At 62.2% G+C, this 9,701-nt stretch overlaps 1 protein-coding gene across 1 annotated transcript; it reads right to left on the bottom strand.

Moving 5' to 3' along the window:
- Window positions 1-1,578: 1,578 nt before the first annotated feature.
- QSOX1 (quiescin sulfhydryl oxidase 1) lies at window positions 1,579-9,421 on the bottom strand. The gene is made up of 12 exons (XM_015869800.1): window positions 9,072-9,421; window positions 7,657-7,757; window positions 6,574-6,622; window positions 6,349-6,451; window positions 5,385-5,475; window positions 5,092-5,237; window positions 4,873-5,007; window positions 4,570-4,699; window positions 3,540-3,662; window positions 3,316-3,460; window positions 3,011-3,190; window positions 1,579-2,695 (listed from the first exon to the last, which is right to left on the bottom strand). The coding sequence occupies exons 1-12, from the start codon at window positions 9,361-9,363 to the stop codon at window positions 1,983-1,985; spliced, it is 2,208 nt and encodes a 735-aa protein (XP_015725286.1). The 5' UTR covers window positions 9,364-9,421; the 3' UTR covers window positions 1,579-1,982.
- Window positions 9,422-9,701: the final 280 nt, after the last annotated feature.

Genomic DNA, 9,701 nt, shown 5'->3' with positions numbered 1-9,701 from the left:
ACCCATCCCCGCATCGCACTGGTGCCCCATGACCCCCGCAGCACCTTCCACGCATCACCTCTATCCTCGCCCCGCTCCGTTCCCTCACGCACCTCCCTCCCCTCGCCCATCTATTCCCCTTCGAATCGCTTTGGGGCTCATTCCCCCCGGTGCCCTGAGAAGGCGTCAAGGTTGGATAATCCCATCCCTTTCACCCCCCCCCCCAAGTGGGAAGGAGGTATCCGGACCCCCCGCATCCCACCCCCATTGCATGGAGAAATCACAGAGCGGACACTTACCGGCGGCTGGAGAACGCGGGTTGTGCCGAGCAGGGCGCTGTTAATTTTAATAGGGGTTTAGCAGACATGAAGGGTGTCCCCCCCACCACAATCCCCAGCCCCGCTATTTTATGGCCGGAGAGGCTCCTGCCTGCATCGAGGTGGGAAAGGAAAGAGGGGAGAAAGGAAGCGGCGGGCGGCAGCGAGCCGGGGGGGCGGCTGGCCCAGGAAAATTAAATTGCACTTGAGGGCAAATTCTATTAGGGAATAGCGACTGTCTCCCATCAGCCTGCGCCATTTGGGTAATTACCGGCGATGGGAAGGGGCGGCCCCGGGGGGATATGCAGCACAGCCCCCCCCCCATCCCTCATCTCAGCCCACCTGTGAGCACGGCACAACGCGGCGCTGCCCCACCGCAGCGGCCACTTTGGGTGCCCATCGGCGTGTGTGGGGGGGTCCCCAGCGCTGCTCCTTCCGCGAGCATCGGGCCGGCACCAAACAGGATTACGGAAAGTCTATTTACGGGACTCTCTTTTTCCCTGCGTGCGTGGCGGCTTTAGCTCCCAGCACCGCAAATCTCCCCCCACAGCGGCGATCTGGGCAGCCTCCCCCACCCCCAGCGCATCATCTCCCACCGCTGCTTTAGGGTCAGGGAGGGGGTGCAGAGGAGCATCTGCTTCCAGGAGAGGTGCCCGGGGTTGGGTGGGAGGGGTGAGGGATGCTGGGGATGGGCACCTCCCCCTCCAGGGAAATCAAGGAGAAGGAGGCAGCGGCGACAGACGATTTATTTCAAGGGCAGGAGGATGGGCCCGTAGCGCTGCCGGCCCTTCTCCTCCCACCTGGGCAAAGTGAAGATATCAAGAAAATGGCTCCAAATCGGATTGACACCCCCCTCACGCACACCCCCCTAATAAAGTTTATTATCAGCCGGGCTCTAATCCCTTTAAATCCCCGCACGGGGGGCAGGGCTGGGATTAGGGGAGGGCTGCGTAATCCCAATGAATTTGTTACAGGGGGGATTTAGGCAGCGCCAAAGGAGCAGATGGCCGCGGCCTCGGAAAACAACCATTTTCCTTAATGATTCCTAACAAGGATAAAAGGGCAGGGAGAAACGGGGCCAGAGCCCGGCCCAGGTCCCGGTCCCCGGGGACGCTCCTGCGTCCTGCCCAGGGCACAGCTGCAGCCCCAGCACTGGGGCCGGTTTATTGCCAGCTCCTTTTCCTTGCGTCCTCCCCCGCGCTGTAGGGGTTGTCCGACCACTTGGGGACACTGCAGCCCCGGGGATGTGGGGCTGGACGCATCCCGAAGCAAGAGAACAAAATAAGGGACGAACCGACAGCACCGTCGGCAAAAATAATTTATTCCACTAAGACAAGCAGAGAGCGAGCAACGAGATGGGGAGGGGGACAAAACCCACCCCCAGGGCCCCCACAGGCAAAGGGGGAATAGCAGGGGGGGACCAGCGTGATGCTCCTGGCCCCAGGAGCCTCCTGAAGCAGGAGGCTGCCCCAGCACAGGACCGGGCTGCCCAGTCCCTGCAGAGGACAACGGGGTACCGGGACCCCAACCAACATCAGCATCACAGCCCCAGGGATGTGGCACACAGAGGGAAACCCCCCCTAAAAAAAACCAGCAAAACCTCTGCCCTGGGCAACGCGAGGAGGAGCCCCGCAGCCCCGGGGGGTGGGTGGGGGTCCTGCAGCCCACAGGGGGTCCCACTTGCTCTCATGGTACGGGGAAGCCAGAACGGCCCTTCCGTGCGCGGGTGCGGAGTCGGAAGAAGGTGTACATGCCCAGGAGGCACATGGAGGAGAGGAAGTAGAGCGCGATGCAGAGGCTGACGTCCAGGCGGGAGAAGCCCAAGCCCAGCACCCGCAGCCAGGGGCTCCTCCTCAAGCCCCCCTCCTCCCCTTCCTCACGGCTCTGGGGCACTTGCAGCCGCTCCCAGCCGGCGTTGTGATGCAGGGCGATGGTGTCCCTCTTGCTGAGCCGCCGGTGCCGGCCGGCTGCCCGCAGTGCCTTGCTCTTGAAGTGCTGGTCACTGAAGGAGTCCAGGTCCACGATGTCCTCCCCCAGCGCCTGCAGCCGTGGGTTCCTGCGCACGATGCTGGGACGGCGCAGCTCCGAGGAGCCCGGCCGCCCCGTCTCGCCCTCCCTGTCGGGCTTCTCTGTCTCCTTCTCTCCCTCCTCTTCCTCTTTCTCTTCCCGGAGGCCTGCAGTGCCCAGCCTGGCACTCGCCGCCGCCTCCTCCCCAGACCTGGGGATGGGGACGGCGTAGTCCAGGAGGAGGTTGCCCGGGGAGAAGTGCTCCTTGAGGAAGCTCAGCACAGCCGCCTCATCCCACGTGTGCACGCCCTGCTCCTCCCGGTGGCAATGTGGACACATGTCTGGCGGAGGCCACTGCAGCTTGGGGAACTGGGGGTCCTCTGTGTCACTACCTGGAAGGGGCAAGGAGTGAGAGGTGCCCTATGCAGCAGGGACAGCACAGCCCCACATTGTGCACCCCAGACCTGTGAAGGAGTGGGATGCTTATGGGGAGCCCAACAGCTCTGATGCCACACAAACATATGCTACAGGATATCCCACTGCTGTGGGTCCCCTCATCCTAAAGGAGCTGTTGACTGACCAAACACAACAAGGGATGCCCTGATTGTCCCAGCTTCCCACCCTTAAGAAACCACCCTGGTGCTCTGCTCCCTGCACCCCCAGGGACCACTGTGCCGCCCCTTCTCCCCCCCATGACAGTCCTGTACCTGCCAGGCGTGCGTTGACCTCGTTGTGGTGGGACCAGAGCCAGAGCACGGCCTCATCCCGGCTCTTCACCTGGTCCATGGACTTGGCTGCCATGGCCTCAAAGTGCTGGGCACACTCCTGGCAGCCAAAGAAGTGCTTGACGTAGCAGCGCATGGTGTTCAGCACCTCCAGCGGCAGCTCTAGGGGAGAAAGAGGGTCAGAGGGTTGTGAGGAGGAGGGTGGATGAGTCAGGAGCCCACAGAGCCACATCACCCACAGGCCATCCCCTATTTCCCCCAGGATGAAGCACCCCTCATCCCACTACCTTGATCAGGGCCGGCTTGGGCAGCCTGAACTGTCAGCAGGTGGAAAACGGTCCAGAGCCCACAGGGGTAACCACGGAAATGGGGCTCGCTGCCCCTGCAGCCCACCCAGGTGACGTTGGTGGGGAGCACGGAGGTGGGGGAGGCCTGCAGGACAGATGGATGCAGTGTGACTGAGATGTTGGGTGGGATGGGAGTGGGATTAAGGGTGTGGGGGGTGCCTTACGTCCTCCTTATTCTTCACCGCCTCCTTCAAGGCGCTGCGGGGCAGCTCAGGCTCCGTCCAGTTCCGCAGCCAGCTGTCCAGGGACTGCAGGAAGGTCTGCACCGAGGGGCGCCCGGGGAAGTACTGTGCCAAAAACAGGGGGACAATGTGGTGAGGACACCCGAATCCAGCTCCAGGACAGCTCCCACTCCCAGCCATGGGACCACCAGCATCCTGCACTGAGTTCCCCCTGCAGCAGGCTCTGAACAGCAGCCCCGGTGCCCAGCTGTCTGAGCAGGGCACAAAGCTGCTCCGGAGGTAAGGCAGCACAAATCCGATTAGCGGCAATGCTCTCGGACCAGGGAGAAGTGGGGGGTGGTCCGTGAGCGCATGGCACCCGTGGGCAGATGGATGGATGGAGGGACCAACGTGTGCCACAGATACAAGAGATACAGCGGCAGCAAATGGGAAAAGAGGCCAAGAAGAAAAAGGAAGGAGCACTCTGCTCCTGCTTCAAGGCTGATCTGTTCTCCCTGGGCACTCAAATTACCCCACAGCTCCCAGATTTGCAGGGAATTCATCTGCCATCCAACGCTTCTGCTGCAAAGCGCCATTCCTCCCTTCCACGGGAGGTTTTGCCATACGATGCATTGCCTTCAAGCCACAACACACTGCTCTCCAGCCAACACTCCCTTCCACGCTGTGCTCCTTCACGCCTCTGGGGTGTGCAATGGTTAAAGCACAGCTGGGCTGGCAGCAATCCTGGTGTCACTGCTCCGTCCAGTGGAGGAGCAGGGAAAGGCAGCAGGAGTTCAGCATCCCAGGGAAGCCCCAGCAGAGGAGCTGCACAGTGGGAGCTGCCCATTGCCAGGGGACTTCTAAGGGCTGGGAGGGACAGCTGTTGCCGGAACCACCCACCACCATCCAACCCAAAGCCTCCCAGCAAAACCACCTCCAGCCACCTATTGATGGAGGACATGCAGTCAGCCCTGTGTGCTCACATCTACATTTCTGGTTCCCCATGCAGGTGGTTTCCCTCCCAGCTCCTCACCTTGGCCAACACAGCCACGTAACACTTGAAGGCAGCCAGCTGGGCTCCTGCCAGTACTGCTGGCCGACCAGCCTCCACCCGCAGCGTGTAGTGCACTGCAGACTCCAGGTCAGCCACGTACACCTTGGAGCTGCGGGGATGACAAGATGCCCATCAGCACTTTGCTTTATACCCCTAGAGAGCCAGCTGCAAGGAGCGGGGCTCATATGCAAAAGCAATATGGGATTTAGGGTTGGGGTCCCATGGGGTCCCACCCCCTCCCATTCCCCATACCACCCCGTAAGAGCAGATCAGGGCTCTGACCGATCCGCCTGCGCCGGCTGCAGTGCATGGGTCTCATTGATGGCACTGCTGGTGACATTCAGCCTGTAGGAGCCGCGGGTGACACCTGAGAGCGTCCGCAGGTAATAGGTGTAGAAGGAGCGTGCCTCGGCGTGCCTGCACAGAGGAGCAGTGAGCAGCCCCCTCCCACCCCACACCAAGAAGCCCCCCCGGGGCTCCCCACTCGCACCCCTGACTCACACGGGCAGGCGGGAGAAGGAGCCGTTGCGGAGCAGCAGGTAGGCGGAGGGGAAGGTGGTGACACCAAACTTCTCCACCAGCTCCTCCTCACTGCTCAGCACCCTCCTCACCGCCACGTTCTCATACTGCAGCAGGTCCAGTGCTACCTGCAAGTGGGCCCAGCGTCGGGATGTTGGGAGACGAGCCAGCATCCCCATCCTCCCAAATCCTCATGCAATAAGGCAGCACCGGGTGGTCCAATCCACTGGAGGTGCCCACGGGTTATTGGTGTGCAGGGGAACAGTTGTACCCACCTCTCTGCCCACAAAGGAATTGCTCTTCTCAAAGATGAGCGCCAGGTACCGCTCCGTGTTCCTCTGGAAGAAGCTGCGAATCTCCTCAGCACTGCAAGAGAGTTACAGCATCGTTTGGGTTGGAGGGGAGCCTTAAAGGCCGCCTGGTCCCACTCCCTGAACTGAGCAGGGACACACACAGCTCCACCAGTGCTCACAGCCCAGCCAGCCTGACCTTGGCTGTCTGCAGGGATGGGGCACCAGCACCTCTCTGGGCAGCCTGTGATGGTGCCTCATCACCCTTACTGTAATAACCTTCTTCCTTATATCCAGTCTAAACCTCCCTTCTTTTGGTTTGAAACCATTTCCCCTTGTCCTGTTACAGCTCTGTTAAAGAACGTCCCCTTCCTTCTTACAGTCCCCCTTTAGATACTGAAATGCCCCCTCAGGTCTGCCTGGAGCCTTCTCTTCTCTGGGCTAAAGACAGGAGCACGGTGGTGGTGTTGGGCTGCTTTGTCCCCCCAGGTGAATAGAGCCATCCCTTGCCCACAGGGATCAGGGCTGTGATGCCACCAGTCTGTTTCCAGCCCTGATTCCTCCCCACTGAGGTTTCCAGCCCAGTTTTCTGCTTTGGTTCACAGGCTCTGAAAGCCCACAGGGTCAGGCGAGGAGGCAGAGAACAAAGGGGAGGCAGGGCAGGATGGAGCTGCGTGCTCACCCATGGGGAAAGAAACAACACAAGAGCCACAAATCTGAGCCAGTTTGTTTGGTGTCCTGTTTCTGTCCTGGGACACAGAGAGCTGCAGCGTGACCCTGGCCCAAGCATCGCTTTGGGAAAGCCAAACACTCCCTCTCCACGCACCACTCGCTCTCTTTCAGCCAGATTGAATTGAAAAGAATTAAGAAAATAATAATAATAATAACTAAAAATGAGCTTCCTGAGCATTTCTGGCTCAGTATTTCCCCCCTTTTCCTGTGCCCATACCTCGCTGGCTCCAATGGAGGGCATGCAGGCGGCCAGGCATCCCCGCTCTGCTCCAGGTTGGTGATGATGGCACGTCTCAGGTCTGCAACGGTGGCAGCAGGGTCTGTGGGAACAGGACAGCAGGGCTCCAATCAGAGACATGACCAACCCCCCCAACCCCCTGCAAAGCCTCAAAGCATAGGTAAAAAAAACAGCAACACAAAACCTATGGCTGTGAACACTCACGTGCAATCCTTATCCCATCCTCTGCTTTCTTGGAGAAAGCTCTGAAGAACTGAAAGGAGACAAAAATCAATGCAGAACATTCCCACCTCATGGAGTATCTCTGTGTGCTGCTCCCAGCCCCACCCCATACAGCCCCAGCATGACACCGGGATGCTGCCCGGCTCCGGATGCGCCTGGCCCCGAGGGGAGGGATGCTGAGCAGTGTGAGCGGCATGCACAGCTGTGGGCACCTGCAGCCCTGCACATCGCTGCCCCACAGCTCCCACAGAGGAAGGCTTTCCCCCACAATCCCTGCCTTGCTGCTATGAAGCCGGATGGCGTCATGTGGGTGTTTGCTTTGCGGGCAGGGCTGGGCACATGGCTGCTCGAGGGTGGTGGGAAGAGCAGACACAACACCCCAGAGACATTTCCTAAATGCCGTGGGCACAGAGAGGGCCCCAGACCAGCTGGGCATGGCTCATGCAGCCCCACACCCAGACCCCATGCTGGGTTTACTGGGTGCCAGCCCCCGGCTCCCAGCTGGGTGGGTTTTTGCAGCCCCAAACTCCCTATTTTTGCTGCAGAGTCCCACTGGAGCCCAGCCAGCCCCACAGTACGCACAGCACACAGGGTGTTTGACTGGTTCCAGCTCATCGAGCTGCAATCAGCCCTGCTTTCATTAAGCAACAGAGGATGGTGCCAGCCCGGAGCCCACCTCTAGAGCATCAAAAACAGTTCAAAACCAAACCCCAGTCCTCTCTTCCTCATCCCAAGGCAATGGCAGCTCATGGGGCCAGCAACTGGCTGGGCAGGGAGACCTGGCTTTGCTGCAGCATGAAGCTGGGGTTCCTTTCACAGAGGGCAGCACTGGGAGCCAGTGTGTCTGTGCAGCTGAGCGGGCAGGCAGGGGCCCAGCAGCAGGGACAGCAGCGTGCCAGGCACCCTGCCAGCCAGAGGGGAGAGGCTGCCTGCAGAATCCCCACAGGAATATTTTGGTGCCACAGTGATGTCAGCCCAATTGAGCAAGAGAGGGACAACCAACGGCACGGAGAAAAGCAGGGGGAAAACAGGGCCCTAAGGCTCCCCCCCCCCCATCCTCCTTACCTTCAGCGTGGGGAAGCCGGTGATCCCAAACTCAGCACACACCTGCTGGTTGGCCTCATCTGCACAGTCGAGCGCTGCGAGCATCACTGCTGGCCTCCACTCTGCAGGACACAGGACAGGGTCAGCACAGCCACAGCCCCACTCAGCATCCCTGCTACGTGAGCAACCCCCGAGCCTGATATCCCTTTGTGCTGCTCCCCACTGATGCACAAACACTCCCCATTCCTCCCAGCAGTGATGGTGGATGCAGAGCTCGCACAGAGCCAGGCACGGGGCCAAGGCTCATCACAGCTTGCAGCAGGCTGCAGTGCTCCACACCGCCAGCCCTGCATCCCTCCAGCCCAACCTCCTCCTCCACAGCACTGGGTGGATGGGGGGGGAGGACAGCTTAAGCGCCTTGGCCTCTTTTCTTGTCTCCTGAGGCTGGAGAGATTTGTTCCAATTGATGCCTGCTTGGAAAAAACCCTCGAGAACAAAAAAATACCAACAGATAAACCCTAAAAAAGGCAGAGCACGACACAGATTCCTCCTGCTGCTGGAGCCCTGCCCACGCTTTCCCTGCCAGAAATAGGACCTGAACACAGAGCCGGGGAGCATCAGGCCCTGCAGCACATGGGTCGGTCCCCATCGCACTGCTGTGCCCACAGGAGTGCTGTGCATGGACTCAAAGCCTTCATTCCTGCGCTGCACTGTGCTTTCATCCCACGAGCAGCCCGGCCTGCACTCCGTGCCCTACTTTTCACGCAGGGAACGCGACGGCAGCACGGGGCGAGGAGGCAGCAGCCCTGCCCAACCAGCCGGTTCGCCGGGATCCGGGAGGGACGGTGACCTGCAGCTGGAAGCCGGGCTTGGCTCTTCCCACCCCGGCTGTGATAAGAAAGGGGGAACGACCCAAAAATGGGAGAGCCGGGGAAAGGGGCAACGCTGACAGCTCTGGGTGCGCCGAGCGGTGGGTGCCAAAAGGGGGTCAGCCCCGACGTGAGCAGGCCAGGAGCAGCAGGCCGGAGGGGAACACGCGTGGTTCCACGGTGCCGCATGGGGACGGGAGGGACCCCCGGCACCGCCACCCCTGCCCGGAGCTGGAGGGGGCCCAGCGCTGACACCCCGTCCCCCATTTCCCGTCGGGGCGCCGAGGGAAGCCATCAGCCTGACTCAGCCGCAGTGACCGCGCTGTCATTAGCGCAATCACGGGATGTGACAGGGAAGGACGAGGCTCGGGGGTCGGCACGACCTCGCAGGACACAGCAGCACTGCACCGCCCGGGCACGGGGGGATGCCGGGGGGCGGCGAGATGCCCCGACGGCCGCGGGCAGAGCAGGGCAGGGCCGGGCCGCTCCAGGGCTGCCGGTCCGGCTGCCAGCACAGCGGGGCCGGCGCTGGGGATGCCCACGCGGGTGCGGGGGTCGCGGACTCACCGCGGACGTCCTCGGCCAGGGCCCGCCACGTGGGGGCGAAGTGGATGCAGTGCCCGCACCAGGAGGCGAAGAACTCGACGGCCCACGCGCTGGGGGAGCCCAGCAGCCGCCGCTCCGCCGTGTCGGCGTCCAGCAGCTCCAGCGGGTCGCTGGGCGAGTACAGCGAGCGGGGCCGAGCCGAGGGCAGCGCCGCCACCAGCAGCGCCAGCACGGCCGGCCACCAGCGGACACAACGGCCCGACCCGCCTCCTCCGCCTCCTCCACCGCCGCTCCGCGCCCGCCGCCGCCACATCGCCCGCCCGGCCGCCCCCCGCAGCCGCCGCCGCCGCCTTTAGGGCCGCCCGGCCGTACCGCCCCCGACGGGCGGGACCGGGGGGCGGAGCCGAAGCGGCCGCTGTCACAGCGCCCCCTGCCCGGCACGCTGCGGTCGCCGTTGGGGTCGTGGGAGCTGGTTGGGGGGAGGGGGCGGCTCAGCTCTAAACGTCCGTCCGTCCGTTTGGGAGCGCTGAGCAGCACCGGGACCTCAGCTGCACCCCGTGTGGGTCCGGCATGCACCTACCGGGGGGGCTCCGTACATATAGGAGGGGGGAGACCCCCACCCAGCAGCTCACACCCCTCATAGACACCCGC

Source organism: Coturnix japonica, chromosome 8, assembly GCF_001577835.2.
Source record: "Coturnix japonica isolate 7356 chromosome 8, Coturnix japonica 2.1, whole genome shotgun sequence".
Classification (NCBI taxonomy): domain Eukaryota; kingdom Metazoa; phylum Chordata; class Aves; order Galliformes; family Phasianidae; genus Coturnix; species Coturnix japonica.
This window is presented reverse-complemented; position numbering and strand designations above follow the sequence as displayed.